Here is a 25,599-nt window from a genome sequence, read left to right on the forward strand (position 1 = left end):
CCTAGGTACCTAACTACCACGGAAGAGGGATAGCTAGTAGTAGGAAGGTGAGGCATATATAGGAGGCATAGCCAAAGGGCCATGGCCTGCCCCATTCTAAGAAGTCATAGCAAATACCACTACTAAACAATTATATCCCCTCCTCTCGCACCCAATGCCCACTCTTTCCACCTTGTTTCTCTAGCAAGCGCACACCCCCAATTATCATCCCCTTATCAACAGCTTTGAGCATATCATATACTGTTAACGCAGCCCCAGTCGCCGCCGTCATGGCCTCCATCTCAACTCCAGTTCGACCAAAACAACTCACAGTCGAAACTATCTTCATAGATCCGTGATCCTGAGACTCTGTTCCAGGCTCGACCAGATCAACTGTCACCTCGACGCCTGTAATGCCAATACCCGGGTGACAAAGGGGGACAATATCTGGAGTCCGCTTGGCTGCCATAATTCCCGCGATTCGGGCAACGCTGTAGACGTCGCCTTTGTGCGTACCTTGGCCTTTGCGGAGGAGTTCCCATGGTCGTTGATTTGAGAAGGATACTTCGCAGGCGGCAGTGGCTTTGCGTGCGGTTTCGGGTTTCTTCGTGATCTGTGTCATGTGTACGGTTTGTGAAGGTGTGAGGTGGGGGAGGTCGGGGTCTGAGGCTGTAGGAAGGGAGTGCGACTTTTTTTCATCGGAGATTGGGGTGGTGGTGGTGGGGTTATTGCTTGAAGGACGCCCACTGTGGTATAAACGGGCCTGGGGGGACCCGAGATTGGCAAAGAGATGCGAGGGAATCCTCGACCAGGGAAGAAGATGCAGGCACGCCTGGTTTATACTTTGGAAAAGCTGGTCTACTATCTATCCGGAGATCAGCAGAGTCATTGAAACTTCATTCATATGTACATGGTATCAAATATCCATCACCGCCAACACGAGTCCATGAATATGCATCATAAATCATTCCAGTCATAAGGGAAGTCGGGCCTACCCACCGATAAGAATCATAGGCCGGTTCTTCATGTTCTCCAATTTTCCCATCCCAGCATGCTTCGCCTTCTTACGTTTGACGGCTGCGCCAATGACATCGAGGATTTCACGCTCCCGTTCATTGACGAGGCCACCTTCGTCGCTGAGGAGAGCCGCAGACTGCACAGTCTCCAGTAGTCGCAGCTCCTTCAACGCGCCTTCATCAATAGGCTGTCCGTCGTTCTCCCGGCGAATTATATCCCGCAGGGACACCTCGGCATTACCAAAGAGACACACTTTGAGGTTCCCATCGCTAGTAATACGTAGTCGGTTGCATGATCCGCAGAAATTATGCGTCATGCTCGTGATAAATCCCATCTGGCCCTGGAATCCAGGGACTTTATAAGTCTTGCTGGTATCATTCTTATGGTCGGTGACCTTTTCAAGCGAAGGGTATTTCTCCCGGATCATCGCCAGCATCTCCTGGTAGGGGAACATCTTGCCCTGATTCCACTTGTTGCCATCAAAAGGCATATATTCGATGAAGCGCACCTCGACGGGCATCTCGCGGCCCAACTCGACAAAGGGGATGATCTCGCGGTCATTCATCCCCCGCATAACGACGCAGTTGATCTTCAACTTGATCCCCGCACCGACCTTGTTCATTTCCAGAATCCGATCGATACTCTTCATCACCATGTCAAAGCCCTTCCGCCTAGTCATAATCTGATACTGGAACGGGTCCAGTGTATCCAAACTGAGGTTGACCCCGGTCAGCCCCGCCTCAACCATGGGATCTAACTTGCGATGCAAGGAGATACCGTTGGTGGTAAGGCAGAGCTCGCGGAGCCCGTCACGCCGCAGCTTGCCGATATCCTGCATGAGCGGGACGATGTCCTTCCGCACAGTCGGCTCACCACCTGTCAGGCGGATCTTCGTGACGCCCTGCGAGACGAAGAGGGAGGACAGGTATAAGATTTCCGGGGAGGTCAAGAGGCGTGGCTGTGGCGAGAGCTCGATGCCTTCCTCCGGCATGCAGTAGAGACAGCGCAGGTTACAGCGCTCGGTGACGCTGATGCGCAGGTAGTCATGTTGGCGATTAAAGGTGTCTGTCAGGAACTGTGAGAAGGGCTTTGCGGATTTGAGTGCAGTGAGGCGGGGGGTGGCGTGTGAAGGAGGCTCGGGTACGGTCGCAGTGGTTGTCGATGGCGATGGCGATGGCGATGGCGATAACGATGGAGAGGTTGTGCTCTGCCACCGGATGGAGGGGAGCCGCCGCGAGGCGAGTCGTCTGCACAGCATGGTGGTCGAATGTTAGGAAACAGGTGGCATTGCGGGGGGGGGCGAGGTGCAGGTGTTCAAGTTATAAAGGGTGGTGGTGGTAGTCGCATGTACTTCCTTGAAGAGGCCCGAGGGTTTCCTGGGGAAGGTCTGCGGCCGAGCCACACATTCCGACCGCCGTGTTCGGAGTGGCCCGCTGATACTAGGAGATATTGGCATTAGATACTGCTTGATAACGATTGGTTCGACTGTTATGACAAATTTATATCAGTGTATCCATTGTATGTTGCATTGGGAAGATCAATACTGGACATACTTTTATGATCATACTAGTAGTGACCCTACTAGTATATTCAAGTTACTGGGAGTAGAGTACTATGACTCGGACTCGGAGGAGATATATATTCAAGTTTGCCCAAGTGTACCCCTGCGGTACAAGGACCACAGTACCCCGGGCTTGGATACCAACCTGATGTTCCCAAATATAACTGCCCAACCTGTTATCAGAATCCCGTCCAGGCTAGCCAGCACCAGGAAAATGTCAAAAAATCAAATTGGATCACCACTATACGTATAGCATAAGCAACCATAGAACCCCGGCCAGGGAACTTGCTGCTATCAAAAACAACAAAAAATGCGACGAGCCGGGATCGAACCAGCGACCTCACGATTTGCTGTAACAGCTGATTGAAGTTGTTCTTCAGTCGTGCGCTCTCCCAACTGAGCTATCATCGCCGCTTGATGAATAATGGCTTGATTGTTGCATAGTTGAGGGTGAATCTGGCTGAAACTAAATGGTACAGATTTGGGACCGGGCTGCGAGGACAAGATATCAAAGATTATCTTGACAACAGTTGGGTCTTATGATTTAATTTTGGATATGATTGATTTGAAAATATTTCAATTCAATAAATATATATTTTCGAGAATTTTTAGGATTTTATTGAAGCCAGAATCGTTGAGATTTGAAGGAGATATGGTCAGGTTCGGGCCAGAATTCGATATCAGGTGTCTGTGTTCCGCACCAATCACAATCACGCACAGCAAGCCGAGGCGGGTCCAAAATACGCCTTTCCCGATCGGAATTTTTTCTGGCGTGGCGGACAATCGCCGCGGGCTGCGTGAAATGGCCATCGTGCCTCAATATTTAAATTCCCCAGATGCGAGATTCCCTTCAGATCCCCAGAGAACACACACGTCCACCATGATCGGTACCACAGCTGACGAGCCCCTCCACGGTAAGCACTACATCCAATTGTTTACTCTACACACCATGGCATACCCACGGTGGCAGCGTCCCTTTACACTAAGATAGTGACTGATAAGCCTCAGTGCTCGACCTGCCCCAGATCTACAAGAAGCCTTCTGGCACCGAGCTGCTCAAGGCTCTGGCCCTGTTGACTCTGCAGCCACGATCATTCGGCATCACTGCTGATGCCGTCAAGGGCCCCGCAGTACAGCCCGAGGGTGTGACTCGCTATCTCACCTCCATCATTTCCAGTCCACTCTCATGGCTCGACACAGAGGAGTTGCAGGAAGCAGTCTGGGACGCGGCATCAGCCCGTCTGAGTGAACGATCAGGCCGTACCGGTAAACGCCGCGCCACCGTACCCCCCGTAGTGGAGTGTAGTTGCTAACAGACGTAGCCATGCCGGCCATGTCGCGCATCTTCAGCATTCCCACCTTCTCCGGCGAGGAGTACACTCTCACCTTACACGAACCCTCCCTCACATCGGATAACCTGGGCATGAAGACATGGGTATCCTCCTACCTTCTTTCCCGCCGCTTACACAAACTGCTCGAATCGCCAGCAGAACTCGTCCCCACAAGTTCGACCGGGCCGTCCACCCAAAAGGATAAACAGCTTCGAGCATTGGAGCTCGGTTCCGGGACGGGTCTTGTCGGTTTGTCCTTTGCCGCGCTGAAGGGCAAGTTAGCTACCATCCACTTGACCGATTTGCCCGAGATCGTGCCCAACCTCGCCCACAACGCCTCTCTAAACGTGGAGCTTATGAAAACAACCGAGGCAAGCGTGACAACAGGTGTTCTGGACTGGTCCGTCACGCCGAACCCTTTGCCCACTGCGGAGGAGAGATTTGATGTCATTCTCGCTGCCGATCCGCTCTACTCGCCGCTTCATCCGAAACTGTTAGTCGATACCATTGGGCCGTGGCTTAGCCGTGGTCTCAGACGCGCGTGTTGTCACGGAGATGCCCCTGCGCGACGCATACCTGCCACAGGTAGCGGAGTTCCGGCAGCGCATGCTTGATCTTGGGCTGGCGGTGGTCGAGGAGGGCGAAGAAGTCGGGTATGATGACTGGGAGAGTGCGAACGGCGAGGCACTGGCTGTGAAATGCTGGTGGTCTATCTGGGGATGGAGCGAGAAGGTATAAATGTGGCGCAGGTCATCTCATGAGGCCGATATGAAATCACGAATAGACGATAGTACACGATATAGGACGATAGACATAGACAAGTCCGTCCGGTAGATGCATCGAGATAGAACCAGAATACACATGCATTTGAAAGAGTCTGCAGTCAATAGTAGATGTAGACGGTGAACTCAAGGTTGATGGTGGTAGTTGAAGAACTTTGAACTTAGCTGGACGTTGCACGACCCGTTCTGGTCGCGTGGGGCAATGACGTACCCTGGCTAGACTGGCACAAGCCACCACCACCACTGGTTTCATCCAACATTTTACTTCTTTTTCCCACGGATTTCTCGATTCCCACCACTTCAACCATCTAACGAGCCTCATGGGACCAACTCAGTTCTCGCGCAATCCATATTACCCGCCATCTGGCTGAAATGTATACCCAGCGGCATCCATGATCCAACTGCATACAGCAACCACACAGCTTTACAAACCCAACAACGATACACACACACATATATACACACAGAGGTGCCACAAATATATAAGCCCTCTCATATATAAACCGACACCATGGTCATCGGCCTCCTTTTCCTAACCTCCATCCCCACCGTGACGGGCACCGCCTTCGCAGTCAGCGAGCAGCGCAAGTCCAACCAGCGCAAAGAAGATGCACGACGGATGGTCAAGTTCAACATCGAATCCGTATGCTCGGGAGACACAGATGACGATCGCGATGTGGATGGGAGGAGAGTGGTAGTTCGGAATGACAAGGTAAGCCAAGCCATACTATGGCATACCATATCATGCCTTACCCAGCTCAACCAACTAACCCAATAAAACAAAACAGGTCTATCTCGACATGGTCGATCCAACCAAACGCGAAATCCCCTCCTTCACAGCCCTGGCATTCTACATCGAATACCCCGAACTAGACGAAACGAAACATCTAGACCGCGGTCTAGGCCTACCCACATACGTTTCCGCCAATCCGCCACTCCTCAACTGGATCTATGCGGATAAAGATACGCATGAGTTGATGTATGGAAATCGGACGCAGAGTGTGGAACACTTCGTTGGGCCGTGGGATTGGACGGAGGATGAGAAGACTCTTCTACTAGAGGGGAAGGATGCGTTTTATGCCGTGGAGGAAGAGGAGGGGCAGTGGGCTTTATATTATGATCGGGATGGAGATGAATTGGCGCGGGTTTTGGAGGAGCAGGAGATGTTGGATAATGCTTTTGTGCCTGTTTCGCTTGTTCGGAAGATTGCAGAGGAGCCACCGGCTCCTCCTAGTCAGAGCCAAGGGCAAGGGCAAGGACAGGCTGGGGGGAGGTGGTGGAAGTGGTGGAAGTGGTGGAAAGTAACGAGTCATGATTTATTTATACGCCGTGATGATTATGAGCTGCCGTTATAGTTGCATACTCGATGCCAACTCTCATTATACACAATGTCTAATCCTCAAGTCCATCCCAACTCCCATCATCGCTGACAGCATTGCCCGAAGCGGCAGCCTTCCTATCGCGACTAGCAGCAATAGCCCCCTTCTTCTTATTCTCCAAGCGACGCTCAAACCCGCTCTTCGTACTGATCCTCGCCTTCCGTGCCTCCCTCTCCTCCCGCTCCTTGTCCTTGCCCTCCTTGCCACCGATTTGCTTCGAGAGCTGCCGAGCCTTGACACCATGTTTCTTGAGCTCCTGCTTGTCCTTCTTGCTGAGATCCGGCAGAGACTCGAGCAGCCATTTCTGGATAGACTTTGCACCGTCCGTGCCGCGGAGTTTCTCGCTGGCATCGATGACATTGGCAATACTCTTGACGTAAGGGATGTCTTCCTTTGTGTAGAATGTTACAGCAATACCACCCTCGCGACCCGCACGACCTGTTCGTCCAGCACGATGGACGTAGATGGCGGCTGAGTTTGGAATATCGTAGTTGACGATTCCGTTCAATCCCTTGATATCCAGACCGCGGGAGAGAGCATCAGTGGTCACCAGGATCCAGATCTCGCCCTTGCGGAAGTCGCGCATAATGTCTGACCGCTGGTTATCGGACAGATCAGAGTGAAGCACGGCAATGCGGGAGGATCCGCCGGCTTCGGCGGGGATGTCGTACTTCAATTCGGAGTGCAAAGCAACGGCACGGGGGATGGTTTGAGTGAAGATGAGGAATGGAGGTCGAAGACGGACATCTGAGGCTGAAGCCGCTGTAGGATGAAGAAGCTGGCGGAGGCCCAGAAGTTTACCCTGCTCGGTGGCTGCATAGACCAGTCGATGGTCAATGTTGGGAACGGCCGAGTCTTTCAAACCGACAACCAGGCGGACTAGTGGGTGTAGGGTGTTGCTGGTCTGGCCAATGTTTTCCAGACGCTCTTTAATCGTTGAACGGGTGAGTTCCTCGATGTTGGAGCCCATAGTCGCGGACCAGAGGCTCACGCGCAGGTCTGGGTGCACACATGAACGCCAGATATCGAGCGTTTGCTCGCGGAATAATGGGTCCAGGAGGACATCTGCTTCATCGAAGACCAGGCTTCGCACTAATGGCATGCTTGCCACGGGTTTCGTCTGGTTTGCAGACAGCGAGTTGACAAGTTGCAGGGGAGTTGTAACCAAGATATCGCTCTTGGTGACAGGTGAGTTGTTTTGGCCCTTGGCCTTGCTGCCCTCTTCCTCGTCCTCCTCGTCTTCGGATCCAGATGCATCGCTCTCTTCAATCGCGGTAGCTCCTTCGCTTTCGACCACCCGCATACCCTTCTTCATCAATGTGATCTTGACACCGGTACCTGCCACCAGCTTTCGTCCTTCATTGACAATCTGGCTGGCAAGTTCCTTCGTAGGCACCACGACCACAGACAGAATTCCATGCTCGTCAGCACCGGAGTGATGGTGTCGGACGATCTTGTTGATCACAGGAATCAAGAAAGATAGTGTTTTACCACTACCAGTAGGAGCCACCACGAGCAGATCTGGCTCGGAGGAATTCTTCGCGGATCCTCCAAGTAAAAGCGGAAGTGACGACAGTTGAACTTCCGTGGGCATTGTAAATCCCTGCTCTGCGACGTTGCTGGCGAGTCGACTGGAGATTTTGTATCGGGTGCGTAGCTCCTTGAAAGAAACAAGCGGTTGCGGAAACATGCGCCTGGCACGCTTCTGCTCTTTCTTGCTCAGCTCAGGCGCCTTGTCCTTCTTCGACTTCTTCTTTTTCTTCTTCGATTCCTTTTCCTTTTCCGCAACCGCAACCGCAGGCTGGATCTCACTTAGATCACGCAGATCCGTCACTTTGATCTTGTGCGAGTTCAAGATAGTGCGACATTCCACTTCGTCCATGGTATCCTCTTCCTCCGAGTCGTCATCGCGTTGCGTTGTGGAGGTGTGGTCATCCTTCGTCGTAGATGCGCCCGTCGGAGGCGCAGTGGAGCGCTTGGTGGTATGGAAAAAGTCCAAATCAGCTGGGATTGCGCCGTCGTCTTCGGTCACAGCCAAGCGCTTCCTCTTCTTGCCATGCTTCGACTCGAGCTCATCGGCTTCGGCGGTCCGGAAGAGTTGTGGGTTGGTTGCGGTGCCCGCGGAGGGTAGGCGAGCAGCAGGCTCTGCTGTCGGTACAGCGGCCTTTTTGAAATTTGCTGACCGAGTCAACAAGCGGAATGCATCCATTGTGGGGGAGAAAGGTGAGGGAGTTGGAGCTGTCGATATTTTGTCGCAAGGCAAAAAAAGATAATGAGCATCGGGCCCACCGACACTACTCCGCACCAATCAGCGGTGTCTAAGCATCATACGGTACATAAGAGAATACCCCATGTACACAACGGTGACAGGCGAAGGAATCCAAAAAAAGAGCAATACAGCTAATGCTGCAACCAAGTAGTATATATCTGGAAATTGCATGCTGAGGTTGGCGAGAAAGAAAGAGTAAGAGTAAGAGGAGGAAGGTGTGAGGTGGAGGTTCCAACCGGTTCGAGAGATCTACTACGGAAATTGTGTAACTACGCTTGGCTGTGAAATGGAACAAAAGTTGCAAATGATTTCTATCTCAGACAACAGTTTATTTTCCATCGTCTATCATACAGAGTACAAACGCGAAAAAGGGAAACATAGGAAAGGGTGGTTGTGCGAAAAGAAAGGACGAGTTCCACATCTAGTGGTGGTGTTCAGGCTCGCCCCGGTAACCGACAAGGTTGAAACGACCGATGATCTCGCCAACAGTGAAGAAACCGATGACCTCAGCGGCGGTGACACCGGCGAGGGCCATCTCCTTGGGGCTGGCGTTGCGGACGCGGGCCAGGAAGTTCTGGGGGGAGGGCAGGTTCTTGATAGCGGCGGGGTTCTTGGCGGCGTTGATCAAGGGCTGGAAGTAGGACTGGAAGGTGGCAACGTTGCTAAAGAGAAAGAAGAAAGGGAATTAGATGGGATCTGGCAGATGTGATGAAGGTGCGGTGCAGCGTAGGGCAACTTACGGAGGAGTCATGTTCTGGCCACGGAAAACCAGCTTGCCGAGCTCAAGACCGACACGGGAGTAGTAGAGGGTAGGGGGAATCATTGCTACAAATAGTGATCAGTTAGCAATGCAATGGAAAGCAGAAGATAAACGGAAAGTAAAAGTCTATGCTCGGGATGTCAACAAGGAGAACCGGAAGTCTCGGCCTATGAAGTTATCGGCCAACACTGAACAGTGCCAGCCTTCAACAGTGTATCAATTGGCATCTCCTACACTTCATAGCATCCTTGATAACATTCCCAAGCATTTCCATTCGACAGAGATCGGTGTTGGTATGAGGGTGTCTTACAGTCGACGAAAGAGACGACCTTGCCGACAGGGCCGCCGACCTTGCGGAGAGCGGAGGCAGCATTGGAGATGGCAGGACCAGCGGCAGCAGTGGCCTTGGAGAGACCCTCGCTAGCCTTGGAAGCAGCTTGACCGGCCTTGTTGGCGGCCTCCGAAGTGGTGGAAGAGTGTCTGACCACGGTCCGACGGGTCAGGAACTGCGATTGCCGCAGGACGGCACGAGTGGCAGCGGGCATCTTGGGGACTGCGAGAGGAGAAGGAGCGGAGACGAGAAGTCGATCACAGATCACCCAGGATAGTCGCTGGTGGGAAGAGGAGGAGGTGGTCCAATTGGCGGGTTTGGTCTATCGCAACGACGGGACCAGAATCTGCGGACTCGGGAGGTTCAGGAAAGGTGGTCACGTGAGTAAACAGCAGTAGGGACAGCAGAGAGCGGACACTATGGTGACATTGGGGGAAATGGTATAAGTGCAATATTAATATTGAAAATATTATTTATTCCTCTATATTATTACCTTTAGCTTAATAAAGAATTTTGGATTGGCTTCATGGCTGGAAATGAGTTCCAGTGTACTGAATCTGCATGGGCCAGTGAGGTCACAGTGTGGCTGGGACTCTCTTATATAGTACCAAGGTATTTATACAGTGCTGACTACTTTGATCAAACTGGTCGAATTGGCATACTAATAGAATACTAGTATTAGATGTTGAAGTATAACCTACCTGGGCAAGCATGGCACATTGCAATACTACTATCCATATACTACCTAGGTACTCTGGTCAAGAGGCGGTGTTGGTTTGCAGTATATAGCACCACCATCCATCAAACTTGCTAGGCGAAGTTTGCCACAGCTCTCGAGGTCAGGATGAAGTAGATCCCCCAACTTGAAAGTTCAAGCTGTAATACTAGTAGCCGTTGAATTTAGCCTCCGAACAACACACTATGGTTATAAATTTGCCCCAATTGCAGGTGCTCGGCCAATTCTACTCGGTGGTACGGACGGATCGGCACTTTCGGCAAGGAGACCGGCATGGTCGGCCAACCATCGGTACACCATTTACTCCGTGCTAGTATTTAACCAGGGCAACTGCCATTGTTTGGCTTCTAGAACCAGGTCAGCAGGTCACGGATTTTCTCCGGGGTGCTACATGGCTGCATGGCTGGTCCCACTCTGGACAAAGGAAAAAGGACGCGGAGAAGAGTCGCCCTCTGCAAACAGAACAAACCAGGGGCGACACAGCAGCGGAGTTTGTGAGGGTTTGTCCATCAACCGGACAACAGCATGGGCCGCCACCGGAGAATTACCTTTTTGGCGATAGTACAGTAGTAGTGTAAGTATAGTATATACCTTAAGGGAGTATATAGTATAAATATGATAAAGAACAGATACACTTAAAAACCCATATAGAATATTAAAATTGAGAGAAATGAGTACCTAGATATTCTGTACAACTGTACTACCCCGTACTGAACACAATTAACCGATCGCCACAGGCCCAGCGGAGGCGGCTGCCCGGTTAGGCGGCCTTAGGGAAAGTTGGCCCCGCGCGGTTAAATCGAGTGCCCCTCCACTCCACTTTTTTACACCATCCATGCTCATGTATGGGGGAATGACATGGGGTCGCATTGCTGCCACCCGCACTGGGTTTGGAGAATTTGGGCAGTATTAAAGGGCCCTTGCTGCTGCTCTTGTGATTCCTCTCATCTCCCCTAACTCCTCCATATCATCCAGTTCACCATGTCTTCCGCAACCACTGTGACCAAGACTAACATTGGTGTTTACACCAACCCCAACCACGACCTTTGGATCGCCGAGACGACCCCCAAGGTCGAGGATGTGCAGGCTGGCAAGGGCCTGAAGCCCGGCGAGGTCACAGTCGAGGTGCGCAGCACTGGTATTTGCGGGTAAGTCATGAACATACAATTTCTAACCATTGATTGCATGTCATTGCATGTCCTGACCGCAACAACAGCTCCGACGTCCACTTTTGGCACGCCGGTTGTATTGGCCCCATGATCGTTACTGGCGACCACGTCCTCGGTCACGAATCTGCCGGTCAAATTGTCGCGGTCGCCCCCGATGTCACCCACCTCAAGCTCGGTGACCGTGTCGCCATCGAACCCAATGTTATCTGTAACGCCTGCGAGCCCTGCCTGACTGGCCGCTACAACGGCTGCGAGAATGTCGCTTTCCTCTCCACCCCTCCCGTCGACGGCCTGCTCCGCCGATACGTCAACCACCCCTCCATTTGGTGCCACAAGATCGGTGAGATGAGCTACGAGGATGGTGCCCTCCTGGAACCCCTCAGTGTGACTCTGGCGGCCGTCGAGCGCAGCGGGCTGCGCCTTGGTGACCCCCCTCCTCATCACCGGCGCCGGTCCCATCGGTCTTATTAGCTTGCTCAGTGCTCGCGCCGCTGGTGCTTGCCCCATCGTCATCACCGATATCGACGAGGGCCGCCTGGCCTTCGCCAAGACCATTGCGCCTGAGGTCCGCACCTACAAGGTGCAACCCGGTCTGTCTGCCGAGCAACAAGCGGCCGGCATTATCAATGTCTTCAACGATGGCAAGGGCTCCGAGGCGGGTGCTCTGCGACCTAAGCTGTGCCTGGAGTGCACCGGTGTGGAGAGCAGTGTCAACTCCGCGATCTGGAGCATGAAGTTCGGCGGCAAGGTGTTTATCATCGGCGTGGGCAAGAACGAGATGAACATCCCATTCATGCGTCTGAGTACCCAGGAAATCGACCTTCAGTACCAGTACCGCTACTCCAACACCTGGCCTCGTGCCATTCGCCTGGTGCAAAACGGTGTGATTGATCTGCGCAGCCTGGTTACCCACCGCTTCGCATTGGAGGATGCGCTCAAGGCGTTTGAGACGGCGGCGAATCCTAAGACTGGTGCGATTAAGGTGCAAATTATGAGCTCGGAGGAGGATGTCAAGGCTGCTTCCGCTGGTCAGAAGATCTAAGCATGGCTTTTTGTTTTATACCTGGTGTCGGGGCTGTTGATTTATGATTGATGTTTAGAGATGCTTGGGTTATAGAGCATGAAATGAATTTCCTTTGTTCAAAAGTTTCCAAGATAAGATGGCAGCCAGTGAAGAGTAAATTAAATGTGAAGGTACTCCACAGTCTTTCTAAGGTTTTATAATAGGCATAGCAAGGACCTTGTGGGCAAGGACCCGCGTCGTCTGCTCGTCAATGGTACAGCCTATATACAATCATTGTTGTTGTAATTGCCATTCCGGGAGCAAAGAGACTGATGGCCAGACACCTGCGGAATCGGTTGTCTCCCTCCTTGAGAAGATAAAGCGGTAGGTTGGACATTTTCTGCTGTATGTAGAGGTGAATTCGACCCCGCCGGTGCGAAGATATCGGTTCACTCCTCCGCGGTTTTGAGGGCTCATAACGGGTGCACCGCCCACGCACGCTCTGGGAAAGTTTTCCTCAATCCTTGAGAGTAAATCCTTGGTAAATTCGATGGTATCAACCTCTTGGAAGGCCTGTTTGGTCGTAAGCTCCTCAAGATGAGCGTCAGCGGCGTCAACCAGCAGGTCTCGAAGTCCGCGATCACTCTTTGGTATGCTATCGTAAACAAGTGGTATGACACTGAAGAATTTTATTCCTTGGCATCGGGATCGCCGTACTCGAAAATGAAATAGTCGCCTGTTTGATGAGCGGTGTTGAACGATTATGTGGTCCCGATTGTTTTCGCGAGGGTGAGAAGGAGGTCGGTCTGCAGTCCTTCAACATCCCTGGAGACCTGAAGCCTTTCCCCCAAATTAAAAAGAAACATAAAAAGAAGTAGTAGGTGGGAAGAGAGAAAAGGAAGAAACTTGAAGGCTTTGGGGGAGAAGGAGAAGAAGAAGGCATGTGCCTGCCTAAACGGGCTGTTGGAAGTAGGGCATCCTAGTAGAGTACTAGTAGTACTAGTAGTAATCAGTATGTATGCTGATACTGTAGTTATATATGGGATATGAATGGATACAATACCATACTCAATCTAGCCAAGTTATGCATGGATCCTACAGATCAGATCACCCAGTAGATGATAGTAGTATACTACTAGTACTAGTACTAGTACTAGCTACCCTACCTAGGTACCTACCTGGCATATACCGGCACCTGGGCATATTCCAGGCATCTCTCACCAATCACAGATTCATCAGTCTCTATCCTCTACTCTCCTCCACTATCCTTCCCCACTCAAGTTGCACCAATTTATATTCAGGCCAACTCGGGTTCATACATAAAGCTGCACCACCTATCTTCTCAATCCCTTTGTTTCTTCCCAGGCTTCCCACCTGTTGTGCTCCCACTGGCAGTTGACTTCACAACATGCGGGGTGTGCTCCTTCTGGCCTCCCTCGTGGGAGCTGTGGTTGCACTGCAACCCCGATCATCTAATGAGGACTGCCCTGGCTACACGGCTACCAATGTGGATCAACGTGGTTCATCTACCCTAGAAGCCCACCTCACTCTGGCCGGGGATCATTGCGACTCGTACGGCACCGACCTGGAGAACCTCAAGCTCCTGGTGGAGTACCAAACAGGTCAGTAGCACAAATATTCACTGTGAACCCTTATCAATTGACATATTCTAGACGACCGGCTCCATGTGATGATCTACGACGCGGACGAGGAAGTCTACCAAGTGCCAAAGAACATTATCTTTCGCCCACCTCACCGTCACGACAATCAGCATGAAACTTCCAACCTTCGATTTGACTTCGAACCAGAACCTTTCTCGTTCAGAGTGCTACGTGGCGACGATGTCCTCTTCGATACTTCGGATACAAACATTATCTTCCAGTCTCAGTACCTGAAGCTACGCACTTGGCTACCGGAGAATCCGCATCTCTACGGCCTCGGAGAACATATTGACTCGCTCCAGTTACCGACAAAGAACTACACGCGTACTCTGTGGAGTCGAGATTCGTATGGACTTCCAGAGTTCGAGAATTTGTACGGAAACCACCCGGTCTACGTGGATCACCGTGGCGACTCAGGTACCCATGGCGTCTTCTTCTTAAATTCCAACGGAATGGATATCAAGATCGACCAGACGGATGACGGACGCCAGTATCTGGAGTACAACACGCTGGGTGGTGTGTTTGACTTTTACTTCATGGCTGGCCCGACACCGAAGGATGTTAGCCAGCAATATGCGGGGGTCGTGGGATTGCCTGCTATGCAGAGCTACTGGTCCTTTGGTGTATGTAGCTCCACGAAACTGATGGTGCTTGGGTGCTTTTTTATTTTATACCGACTCAATGTTCTAGTTCCACAACTGCCGATACGGATACCAAGATATCTACGAAGTCGCCGAGGCTGTTTACAACTACAGCCATGCTCATATCCCTCTCGAGACCATGTGGACGGATATCGACTATATGGATCGCCGTCGTGTTTTCACTCTGGGCCCCGAGCGGTTCCCGCTGGGTAAGGTGCGGGAGTTGGTGCATCATCTCCACCAGCACCATCAGCACTATATCATGATGGTGGACCCTGCCATCAGTGATAGTGGTATGTACTCAAATTGGGCCACCGTTGCAGGTATATATATCATGATAAAGCATGTTCCTAACTTCTTGCAGAGAATGAGGCCTTTGAACGAGGAGTAAAAGCAGAGGCTTTCCTTCAACGCGATGGGGAACTATACAACGGTGAGTGCAGTGCAGCGTAGTGCATTGTGGCGGCCAACATCAAGAAAGATACCAAACTAATACTGAGTATAGGTGCCGTCTGGCCCGGTCTCACAGTCTATCCCGACTGGTTCAGTCCAGGTATATCAGGTTTCTGGAACGGCGAATTCCGCCGCTTCTTCAGCGAACAAGACGGCATCGACATCGACGGACTATGGATCGACATGAACGAAGCTTCCAACTTCTGCCCATGGCCCTGCAAGGACCCAGAGCAGTATGCCAAAGATAACAATCTCCCCCCGACACCCCCAGCTGTGCGTTCGCCGCCACGTCCTATCCCGGGCTTCCCAGAAGACTTCCAGCCGCCCAAGACGTCAAAGCGAATCGACAAGCGCCGCGATAACTCCAAGGGCAGCAAGGTTGGATTGCCCGGTCGAAACCTCATCGACCCTCCATACAAGATTGCCAATGGAGCCGGTTCAATCAGTAACAAGACTATTGATACCGATCTCGTGCACGCGGGCGAATACGCCTACGCAGAGTATGATACTCACAATCTCTACGGAACGAGTACGTCTCCCTCTTTTACAACAGGTCAAGCCTAGCACACACACGCATAGCTAACAAAGTCATCAGTGATGAGTTCCGCTTCACGAGAAGCAATGGAAAACCGCCGCCCATTCAAACGACCCCTAGTAATAACGCGCAGCACATTCGCCGGCGCCGGCGCACACGTCGGTCACTGGCTAGGCGATAATCTCAGCCAGTGGGATAAATACAGACGATCAATCGCGCAAATGCTAGCCTTTGCCTCTATTTTCCAAATTCCAATGGTCGGCTCAGATGTCTGCGGTTTCGGCGGGAATACGACCGAAGAGCTTTGCGCGCGGTGGGCAATGCTAGGCGGGTTCTATCCTTTTTTCCGCAATCATAATAGCATTGATTCGATTCCGCAGGAATTTTATCGGTGGGACGTTGTGGCTGAGGCGGCGAGGAAGATTATTGATATTCGGTATCGATTGCTGGATTATCTTTATACGGTATTTCATCGGCAGAGTGAGACTGGTGAGCCGTTCCTTCAGCCGTTGTTTTATGTGTATCCTGGTGATACGAAGACGTTCGGGAATGAATTGCAGTTCTTTTATGGGGATGGGATTCTTGTTTCGCCGGTTGTTGAGCCCGGGAGTACGAGTGTTGAGGCGTATTTCCCGGATGATCGGTTCTATGACTGGTTTACGGGGAAGATTGTGCAGGGTTATGAAGAGAAGGTTAAGCTGGAGTCTCTTTCGATTACGGATATCCCGATCCACATCCGTGGGGGCAGTATTATTCCGTTGCGGAGTAAGAGTGCCATGACCACGACCGAGTTACGACGTCGTGGGTTTGAGATCCTCGTTGCGCCGAATGCGAGCGGGTATGCGCGCGGCGAGTTGTATCTTGATGATGGGGAGACTCTGGTGCTGGGGAGTACCTCGCTGGTACAGTTTGAGTTTGTCAAGGACAAGTTAAGTATTCGGGGTCAGTTTGGGTATCAGGCTGGGGTTGTGATTGAGTCTGTTACGGTGCTAGGGCAGAAGGGTTTGTCGAAGCGCAGTGCTGGTACGAATCAGACGGATGGGGCGGTGCTGTTTGATGAAGAGAAGGGGAGTGTGACCAAGAAGGTCACGATTGAGTTGAATGGGCCTGTGAAGGTGGTGATTTAGCGCTCAGGTGGGAGTGCGAGTGCGAGAGCAGTGCGACCGGAGGATTTCTACAGGATCGGGCGGAGTTGGGCATGTCTTACATGAGTCTTAGCCCGAGGAGGGTTAGCCCGAGTATTCCGAGCAAAAATAGGATATTTACGAACGGCACCTGACACCAATAGTTTTTTTTTTTTTCGGAGTATCCGTGGGAGTAGTGAGTCAAAGTACTCACTCCAAAGTAGTTACTCCTCCAACTCTGTTAGAATAACCTTGGATCAAGGATTTCGTCCTTGACGGCCCCAACCCGCCCCCATCCCCCGCCCCAGTCTCAAGCGCCCCCCCCCTGCCCCGGACCCATCAGCACCCTGGGAGACTGTGTACTACTACTCGTATATGACTGGATGTATCCATTCAGTTCCTGCGTCAAAGGATGCTCAATGCGGCCCGCAAGGGGCTCAATTAATATAAATCAAATGACGAAGTACGGTGTGTACGGAGTGCATGACCCTTGGCAATCTCAGATAGTCACGATAATACGGGGTATGCATAATCTATTGGCTGTGTGTGGACAGGGTATGATACACCTGTTCCTGTTCCTGTTTCTGTTTCTGTTCCTGGTTCCTGAGTTAGACAGAGACAAAGTTAGACCAAGTTACGAGTTAGACATGTCTGGGTTACATGGTGGTGCTCAGGCACTCTGGGCTTAATTTAGCTCGGGCCAAGAGAGGAGGCAATTAGAAGCGAGGTACGGTGCAGAATGCAGAATACGGAGGCAACCCATGATTTCATTTGATTTGAATTTGATGTGATTTGATTTCCAGGATTTTCAGGGACTGTTCGTGTTCATCAGTGTGGGTAAGTGCATGTACATTATACTGTAAACTACGCAGGTTGAGATGGGTGCGTAATGTTCTATACAAACTTCGTAGGGATGTACATCCACCTCCACCGCCAATGTCACGATCGCGCAATGACTGTCACAGGATTAGATCGGACCTGCCCCCGTGGAGGCCGAGTGGATACTCGACTAGTGGCCTCTCGCTTGCATTGGCGAACGATGGGCCGTGTTGCGCCCCACGGGAGAGTCGGGTCGTGGGTGACTCCGGTCAAAGAGTAATTCTGTGACAGGATCGGCCGGGATGATCAGTCGATCGGAGGTGGTTTCAGGAGGGAGGAAGAGGAAGAGGACGAGGACGAGGACAGAGGACAGAGAGACAGAGTACTCTGGATATGCCTACTAAATGCGGTGTATCCAGAGTATACGAGTATTCAGACAAAGAATACGGAAAAAACCGTATACTCGTAGCTATAAATGGACTATCTAAGGTATGGCTCTGCTAGTGTGCCACTGTCAATGCCACTGCCACTGCCACTCCCACAAGGCCCCCAGATACAGAATCATCCATGTCTCACTAGCAACAGCTTTTGTCCAGTCAGGGTTACCCCAGCAGCTCATGAGGCGGCTCCACTGCATCCACTTCACATCCACGCCTCCACTTGATTCCACTTGATCCCTGAGTGGGGTGCTCCCTCGCCGAGCACCAATCAATGATTCACCTCGGTGGCTGGGAGTGCCAATATTGCTCCACTTTTGACCAAAAAGTGAATACGGAGACACTGTTTAGCACTGTTTAGTACCAAATACTGCTCAACTGAGGGCTGAACAGCACCTTCCCATATCCGCGGCTCTCACTTCCTGCATTTCTTTATTAACCCCCAACCTCCCTCCCCCATTCCACCCTCTCTTCCTCCTCATTCCTCTCTCGCATCTGCATTTGCATTCGTTCGGTCTGCTCTTCACACCCTCGCTTACTGTTCACTGCTTACTGCACACTGTCGCTATGCCTTCCATCTTCAAGTACGCTACTGTGGCCCTCGCCGCAGTCGCTCCTCTGGCTTCTGCGCAGACCTACTCCAAATGCAACCCTCTCAAGAAGACTTGCCCTGCCAATCCCGGTTTGGCCCAGGCTGATGCCGACTTTGACTTCTCCAAGGGTTCTCTCGACAAGTGGTCCACCACTGCCGGCAAGGTCAACACCGGCTCCAATGGTGCTGAGTTCACTATCAACAAGCAGGGCGATGCTCCCACCATCCAATCCGACTTCTACTTCTTCTACGGTACCGTTGAGGTCACCATGAAGGCCGCCCCCGGCACAGGCATTGTTAGTTCCATTGTCCTGGAGTCCGATACTCTTGACGAGGTCGACTGGGTAAGTTCAGCAGATACATCCCTTCCCCATCACTCAATTGACCCGATCTAACATCTTTTATAGGAGGCTCTTGGCGGCAACACTGGCGCTATTGAGACCAACTACTTCGGCAAGGGCGATACCTCTACCTATGACCGTGATACCTGGCCTGCTGTGTCCAACCCTCAGGGTGAATTCCACACCTACAAGGTGGACTGGCAAAAGGACCACATCACCTGGTACATTGACGGTGCTGCTGTCCGTACCTTGAACTACAACGATGCTCAGGGCGGTGCTCGCTTCCCCCAGACCCCCATGAACATCCGCATCGGTATCTGGGCTGGTGGTGACCCCACCAACGGAGAGGGCACCATTGAGTGGGCCGGTGGTAAGACCGACTACTCTGCTGCTCCTTTCTCCATGTACATCAAGGATGTCAAGGTCCACAACGCCAACCCCGCCCAGTCGTACACCTACACCGACAACTCTGGCTCCTCTGGCTCCATCAAGGAGGGCGGTGCTGTTTCGGGCTCTCAGACTCGTGACACTACCACCACCTCTTCCTCCAGCACCTCGGAGGCTACCACCGCCGCCACTAGCGATGCGACCACCACCGCCAGTGATGCTACCACCACTGCCACTACCCTGACCACTGCCACCAAGTCCTCTTCGGCTGACTCTACCACTACCACTGCTGGCTCTACCACCGCTGGTTCCTCCAGTGCCGCCGGCTCTTCCTCTGCTGGTAGCTCTTCCGCTGCTGGCAGCTCGGGCGCTGGCTCCAGCTCCGGCGGTGCTAGCAGCACTGCTGGCTCCGGCTCCGGCTCCGGCTCTGGTTCAAGCACTGGCTCTGGTTCCGGCTCTGGCTCTGGCTCTGGCTCTGGCTCAGCCACTGGCAGCTCTTCCACCCCCACCGCGACCTTCAACGCTGCCTCCAACGTGGCTGCCAGCATGGGTCCCCTCGGCCTCCTGGCCCTGCTCTCTGCTTTCATCCAGCTGTAAACAGCTTCACGCAAATCAACGCAACGCAAATATTAATCACGTCTCACGGATGAAGTACGCTGGGCTGGAACCGAGCTTGGATATGAGGGATGGCGCTTTCTTTTTTCTTTCTGTGATGTATCTTTCTTCGGTTATGCCTTGATGTCTTTTTGCTTTAGCCTTGCGAAGAGCGGTACTGGCGCCGAGTGATTTTACCATGTATCTATGTACCTACAACTAGATCCCCTAATTGATCCTTCGGGACCCTATGGACAAACAATCAGTGCACAGTAGACAGCAGACAGTAGAGAGTAAGCGTAAGCATTCAGTCAGCCGACCATCGCAGACTAGCTGCATGATTTAGCATGTCTGACGCAAGGATCTCACTCAGCCGCATCAGATGCCCCATACGCAGTGTATGCAAGTCGCCCAATCCAACCCCGTATCTGCAATTCGCTGCCCGGCTCGGTAAACAAAGCCGAAAAAGCGATTTTGACGAGTACAAAGCATACTCGTAGTACAGTACATAGGAGACGGAGTACAGCATGTGCATAATTGTGTGATAGTGAAGTTAAAGCAGTAAGCATTTATTGTACATTCTATTTGCATGTACATGCATCCATATGTACTTCAAGTTATTGATACCATACACACTAGTAGTACCGTTTGTATTTGTGTATCTGTAACAGTAGTAGCTATAGACGAGGTGACTTCCTTCACCGATGCAGATTTCCAATTTTCGGATGATAACCAACGGTATATTATCGAGCTATTTTTTGACTTTGGAATAAAATTCAAATTCTGTAGCCTGATTCCCTTGCGATTTCTCTTTCTACGGGCTTCTCCGTAACAACTTCGTACTCAACCATGGACTCTGCGCATTCTCCACACCTAGCAGACCCTCTTCCTACTATTCCAACAAATTCATGGAAACCGTTAGAAAGAAAACCTGATGAAATCAATTCATTTAAGTGGATATTTCGGCCGACCCAATTTATCCTTGAATTTCATTCTGTTTGTATTGCGATTGGCTGGGGTGGATACATTTAGCTGTGTTCCGTGGTTGAAGGTCGGAGGTCCAGCCCGGTTGGTGCCCAGGTGGGTTCTAAGAAAAGAACAGAACCTGAGAGAGAAGAGAAGAACTTACGATTCTTGTAGTCTGGGTCTGGGCAGGGAATTGGCGTGCTATTGGAATTGGATTGAACCGTGGGAATAGTGTGTTTATAGGCTTTATAGGGTATACATGCATCGCTTAGCTGGAAGTAAACGGGTGCCGGCTTGGCGAGTATCGATTCGATTACTACCGAGGTACCATGCATTGCAGACTACTACTCGTACGCTGTATTCCCTACAGTGAAATCGAAATGTAGTTATTCATTCCGTGGTCCAGTTGTGTGGGTTCTAAGATCAGAAAGGCAAGAAAGGGAATGTTCTTCTCTATGTGCCTGGTCGTGATATTCGTGTCACATTGGAATGGAATTGAGCTAGCAGATAGGTACACCTGGGTAGTGAGCTGTTTACTATAGAGTACTTGTATAGATAACTTAGTTAGAAGCCGATGGATCACGAGACATTTCGCTGGCTCAGTGTGTATCGATTCTATGACCGAGGGATACATTACACTGGATATCCTCAATAGCGAACTTGAATTGTAGTTATTCATTCTGTTTGTACGTTAGATCAGTCGGTCCCGTTAGGGCCTCATTGCATTATGATTCAAGTCCCTGCTGACTCAGGATCGTTAGGGATGTAGCTCTAAGTACTCCTGTCTCGCCATTGCACAACTTAAAGCTGTACAAGTGTAACAGTCCACCGTAAGGAGGACCAGTGTTATGTACTTATGTACAAAGTACAGCTCGCCACCCCCTGAGAAACAATCCCTACCTTACCCCGTACTCTGTACTACACATCTCACCTCAGGGGTTTCGACCCTGGTTCAGATCGAGATCCCTGTCCTATGTTCTGGCCACTGTCGATCACTCGAACTCGGTGGCAAAACATCATGCGTAATAATCGCCGATCACCAAGTGTCAATCATAATGGACCCAGGTGGACCCTCGCGCACGTTGCAAGTCCCTTAACTGTCGTGATAATTTCTCCACCGAATCAGCAACAGGAACATGATGTGTCGCCGCTAATCTCATCATCGCCAAGGTCGTAGCAGGCCCAGGCATATCTTCCCCTTCCCCTTCTTCCGCTTCGCCAGCTGCTGCTTCTGATGCTGCTGCTTCTGACCACGTTGATTCCGACCCCGACTCCGATCCCCCAAACAGCTTCGTCCCAAACGTGTACTTCGACAACGAGTGCAAAACCGACTGAAATCCACCCAGCCCATCACCTCCAGTCCCACCCCTAACAAGCGAGTCCAGCGAAGCCCTCCTCGTCTCTCGCGAGATAATCCCATCAACCGCCGTGAGATGGTCATCCAGGGTACCAAACCGCGTAGCCAGCCCTTCAGTCTTGCCATGGATCTGCGAACGCAATCGATCAAGATACTCCGCGCGACGACGAAGCTGCGCTGCGAGCCTGGTATCGCGGGCGATAGACGTGCCCGTCGACTCCTTTGTCGGGGGCGAGGCGAGGAGGGAATCGATTGCCGAGCGGAGATCTGCGCGCAGAGTGAGTCGAATTCCCACACTGCGGTACGGAGGGCTGAGTCGCCTCCTTGGAATTCGAGAGCGAGGGCGTGTCGGGCGGAGGGGAAGGTGGTTTGTAAGGTTGTTTGGAGGGATTGGAGTTTTGATTCGCTTTCTTTGAGGATCGGCGCGAGCGGGAGGAGAGTTGCGAGGGAGCTGGTGAAGATTGATTCTAGGTGGGTTTGGGCGGCGAAGATTGTTTCTTCTGGTGTGATGGGTTTGTTGTTGTTATTGTTGGTGGTGGGGTTGTGGGAGGGGTTTCTGGGGTAAAGTTGAATGCAGCTTGAAGGGTACAGGCTTTTGATGCCGGGGATGCTGCAGAGTTCTTGCTTTGAGTAGATGATTTCGGGGAGAAATAGGAGGTGAAGTATGGTGGCGACTAGGAGGGTGTTGATGGTGTTGCGGAGGGTGGTTCGTTGATTGAGAGAGCCGATGAACCTTGCCAGAGGTCCTTGCTTGATATTTTGTTCTGCTTCTGAAGTAGATGAGCCTGCATCGGGACTTCTAGTAGATTTGGGGTTTGTCGTGATCTTGCGCCGCTTCCGCATGCCTGTGCCTTTGTCGACAGCTTGTTTAGCTGCAGCTGCAGTGGGAGTGGCAGATCGCATATTTGGGGCCACCCATGATGCCTCGGAGATAGGTGCTTCGTAGATGGAAGGCATGATGAGCTCTGGGCCCGACGTGCTGATCCATGATGAGGACGAGGATGCGAGTGATTCGGAAGACTGCGATAGTTTATCGTTTGGTTTCTGTTTTGATTTCTTGTCTTGTTCCTCATTGGGTGTCCTGCTGTTGCTAGTTCGTACAGATCTCGGTGTCGGTGTCGGGCTGGCTAGCTCTGGTCTATCGTGATCTGCCTGTTTCTCCTGCACATTTTCAAGTACATCTCCTTCCCTGATGGAGGCAGTCGATGCCATCACCCAGGATTCACCCAGTGCCGAGCGATCTGGGGTACGCGGTGACTTTGTTGACATGACGTCGATAGCATATCCGTTTGAAGTAAAAAGTGGCCCAACTCCTCGTAATGTCGTAAATCGTAAACAATAAGCAATCAGCACTTGATCAGATAGTGTGTATTCAGCACGAAATCACCAGGACTCGATGCGATCGAAAAGAGGGGTGGTATGCATGTGCAACACGGCGCTTAGCAGGTTGATGTAGGGCGGTGGAGGTCGATCGGCAAAAATGGGCAACACCCGCAGCAACAGCAACTTGAACAGCAGCAGGAACAAGCAGCTCCTCCGGTCATCTGCCATCAACAATGCGCCTGGTCACTCGGCTTCGACCGCAGCTTTGCGCCAGACCACTCGTCTACAGTCGCTTACAAAGGCCTGTCACGGTCGCTGTCCGATCACAATGGCTGTCTACAACGGCCATTCGGCGTTGTTCATGCGCTGATGCCGCCAACGGTAAACCCGAAGCTGCTCACCCAGCCCACGACCACCGAACGCTAGGCACAAGCCAGGAGCTGTTCACCTCGTCCATTTACAGTCCCGGCTCACCTCTCTTCCTTCCGAATGGAACACATGTTATCAACAAGCTCATCTCCTTCCTCCGCGCACAATACATGCAGTACGGCTTCCGCGAAGTCCTCACCCCGACTATCTACAAACGCTCTCTGTGGGAGATTTCCGGCCACTGGCAAAATTACAAGGACGATATGTACGAGGTGACCGGCCGCGGGGCAAGCGGTGAAACAGAAGGCGAAATTGGCGAAGACGAGTCATACGGTTTGAAGCCGATGAACTGTCCCGGTCACTGCCTGCTATTCAAGTCGCAGAACCATTCCTATCGGGACTTGCCCGTTCGTTATGCGGATTTCAGCCCATTACACCGGAACGAAGTATCTGGCTCGCTGACTGGACTCACTCGGGTGCGTCGCTTTCATCAAGATGACGGCCATATCTTCTGTCGTCCACAACAGATTAAATCAGAGATCGCATCGGCATTGGGCTTTGTCGACATGGCCATGACAACCTTTGGACTGGGCCCGTATCGATTGGTACTATCCACTCGACCTGAGACGGATTATATTGGAACTCTGGACATGTGGGACAACGCAGAAAACCAGCTTCGCGAGGCATTGAACAGCACGGGACGGGAATGGGCATTGAATGAAGGGGATGGTGCTTTTTACGGGCCCAAAATCGACATCCAGCTTCAGGATCAGGCTGGAAAGTATCACCAACTATCAACGATTCAGCTGGACATGAATCTGCCGCAGCGGTTTGAGTTGGAATACCAGGTTGCCGAGGGCGAGGCAGACTACAATCCCGCCACACCGGGGGTTGCGACACCCGTGCTGGTTCACCGGGCGATCTTTGGCTCTCTCGAACGGTTCCTGGCATTGCTCATTGAGCACCATGGTGGCCACTGGCCATTCTGGCTATCCCCCCGACAAAGGAATCATCCTGACTGTGAATCAGGATGATGCTGTCGTGAAACATGCGCAAGAGGCTGCTTCGAGGTTCGCCGGATTCCGCGTGCTCCAGACTGATGGATCAGCCGAACCGCCACGCCCACTATCATCCGCTGATTCGACATTCCTTGTGGATGTTGATACCAGTGCGCAGACATTAGGGAAGAAGATCCAACGAGCCAAGCAGATGAAGTATAATATGATATTCATTGTGGGACCGCGTGATGTCACGGATGGGGGCGTCACTGTCGATGTTACTGGGCAGATGCAAAGCAAAACTGATCCGGAAGCTCAACAATTCCAATCGGTGATCCGCACGGAATTAGGAGAGAATGCGCTGCAGAATCCTCGAGCAGTGAAACTTCAAGTGGACGAGGTGCATCCGCTGTTGGTGCAGCTTGAGAGGAACTTTGTATGATGAGGGGGAGGGGGACATGTACTACTACAATATTTATATGTATATCCAATTGTAATTGTAAAATTAGACCAACTACTAAGATGCTTATTTTTATGTGTCTACATTAGTCGACTAGCTCTCCATAGTAATCCACCCAATCCACCATGACATATCCCTTCCGCGCGGTTACCCTCGGCATTCTTCCCCAGGGACTCCGAAGTCGGGCCTGCAGAATGCCTGTCGACTGCCAGATACCATCAACTT

At 51.8% G+C, this 25,599-nt stretch overlaps 10 protein-coding genes across 10 annotated transcripts; 6 read left to right on the top strand and 4 right to left on the bottom strand.

Annotated features, from left to right (window-relative positions):
* Nucleotides 1-130: 130 nt before the first annotated feature.
* On the bottom strand, nucleotides 131-2,254 carry N7509_011686 (molybdopterin cofactor biosynthetic protein; the record flags this gene model as incomplete). The annotated part of the gene is made up of 2 exons (XM_056636323.1): nucleotides 131-840; nucleotides 979-2,254. 2 exons carry the CDS (start codon nucleotides 2,252-2,254, stop codon nucleotides 131-133), a joined length of 1,986 nt encoding a protein of 661 aa, XP_056482353.1.
* Nucleotides 2,255-3,437: 1,183 nt separating this feature from the next.
* On the top strand, nucleotides 3,438-4,626 carry N7509_011687 (S-adenosylmethionine-dependent methyltransferase; the record flags this gene model as incomplete). Its single annotated transcript, XM_056636324.1, has 4 exons — nucleotides 3,438-3,471; nucleotides 3,566-3,823; nucleotides 3,880-4,413; nucleotides 4,478-4,626. The coding sequence occupies 4 exons, from the start codon at nucleotides 3,438-3,440 to the stop codon at nucleotides 4,624-4,626; spliced, it is 975 nt and encodes a 324-aa protein (XP_056482354.1).
* Nucleotides 4,627-5,181: 555 nt separating this feature from the next.
* On the top strand, nucleotides 5,182-6,025 carry N7509_011688 (uncharacterized protein; the record flags this gene model as incomplete). Its single annotated transcript, XM_056636325.1, has 2 exons — nucleotides 5,182-5,382; nucleotides 5,459-6,025. The coding sequence occupies 2 exons, from the start codon at nucleotides 5,182-5,184 to the stop codon at nucleotides 6,023-6,025; spliced, it is 768 nt and encodes a 255-aa protein (XP_056482355.1).
* Nucleotides 6,026-6,062: 37 nt separating this feature from the next.
* On the bottom strand, nucleotides 6,063-8,258 carry rok1 (RNA-dependent ATPase ROK1; the record flags this gene model as incomplete). Its single annotated transcript, XM_056636326.1, has 1 exon — nucleotides 6,063-8,258. One exon carries the CDS (start codon nucleotides 8,256-8,258, stop codon nucleotides 6,063-6,065), a length of 2,196 nt encoding a protein of 731 aa, XP_056482356.1.
* A 481-nt stretch (nucleotides 8,259-8,739) lies between these two features.
* On the bottom strand, nucleotides 8,740-9,623 carry N7509_011690 (F1F0 ATP synthase subunit g; the record flags this gene model as incomplete). Its single annotated transcript, XM_056636327.1, has 3 exons — nucleotides 8,740-8,980; nucleotides 9,059-9,143; nucleotides 9,389-9,623. 3 exons carry the CDS (start codon nucleotides 9,621-9,623, stop codon nucleotides 8,740-8,742), a joined length of 561 nt encoding a protein of 186 aa, XP_056482357.1.
* Nucleotides 9,624-11,126: 1,503 nt separating this feature from the next.
* On the top strand, nucleotides 11,127-12,356 carry N7509_011691 (NAD(P)-dependent alcohol dehydrogenase; the record flags this gene model as incomplete). The annotated part of the gene is given in 3 exon segments (XM_056636328.1): nucleotides 11,127-11,293; nucleotides 11,362-11,775; nucleotides 11,795-12,356. 3 exon segments carry the CDS (start codon nucleotides 11,127-11,129, stop codon nucleotides 12,354-12,356), a joined length of 1,143 nt encoding a protein of 380 aa, XP_056482358.1.
* Nucleotides 12,357-13,725: 1,369 nt separating this feature from the next.
* Nucleotides 13,726-16,734, top strand: agdC (putative alpha-glucosidase; the record flags this gene model as incomplete). The annotated part of the gene is made up of 6 exons (XM_056636329.1): nucleotides 13,726-13,939; nucleotides 13,991-14,601; nucleotides 14,669-14,912; nucleotides 14,984-15,052; nucleotides 15,125-15,601; nucleotides 15,668-16,734. 6 exons carry the CDS (start codon nucleotides 13,726-13,728, stop codon nucleotides 16,732-16,734), a joined length of 2,682 nt encoding a protein of 893 aa, XP_056482359.1.
* A 1,820-nt stretch (nucleotides 16,735-18,554) lies between these two features.
* N7509_011693 (glycoside hydrolase family 16 protein) lies at nucleotides 18,555-19,904 on the top strand (the record flags this gene model as incomplete). The annotated part of the gene is made up of 3 exons (XM_056636330.1): nucleotides 18,555-18,923; nucleotides 18,987-19,647; nucleotides 19,792-19,904. The coding sequence occupies 3 exons, from the start codon at nucleotides 18,555-18,557 to the stop codon at nucleotides 19,902-19,904; spliced, it is 1,143 nt and encodes a 380-aa protein (XP_056482360.1).
* Nucleotides 19,905-21,913: 2,009 nt separating this feature from the next.
* On the bottom strand, nucleotides 21,914-23,493 carry N7509_011694 (uncharacterized protein; the record flags this gene model as incomplete). The annotated part of the gene is made up of 2 exons (XM_056636331.1): nucleotides 21,914-22,491; nucleotides 22,530-23,493. 2 exons carry the CDS (start codon nucleotides 23,491-23,493, stop codon nucleotides 21,914-21,916), a joined length of 1,542 nt encoding a protein of 513 aa, XP_056482361.1.
* Nucleotides 23,494-23,780: 287 nt separating this feature from the next.
* Nucleotides 23,781-25,356, top strand: N7509_011695 (threonine--tRNA ligase MST1; the record flags this gene model as incomplete). Its single annotated transcript, XM_056636332.1, has 2 exons — nucleotides 23,781-24,885; nucleotides 24,923-25,356. The coding sequence occupies 2 exons, from the start codon at nucleotides 23,781-23,783 to the stop codon at nucleotides 25,354-25,356; spliced, it is 1,539 nt and encodes a 512-aa protein (XP_056482362.1).
* Between the last annotated feature and the right edge of the window lie 243 nt (nucleotides 25,357-25,599).

The sequence above is a fragment of the Penicillium cosmopolitanum genome (genome assembly GCF_028827165.1).
Source record: "Penicillium cosmopolitanum strain IBT 29677 chromosome Unknown utg000011l:1.0-3548175.0:1.0-3550911.0, whole genome shotgun sequence".
NCBI lineage: Eukaryota > Fungi > Ascomycota > Eurotiomycetes > Eurotiales > Aspergillaceae > Penicillium > Penicillium cosmopolitanum.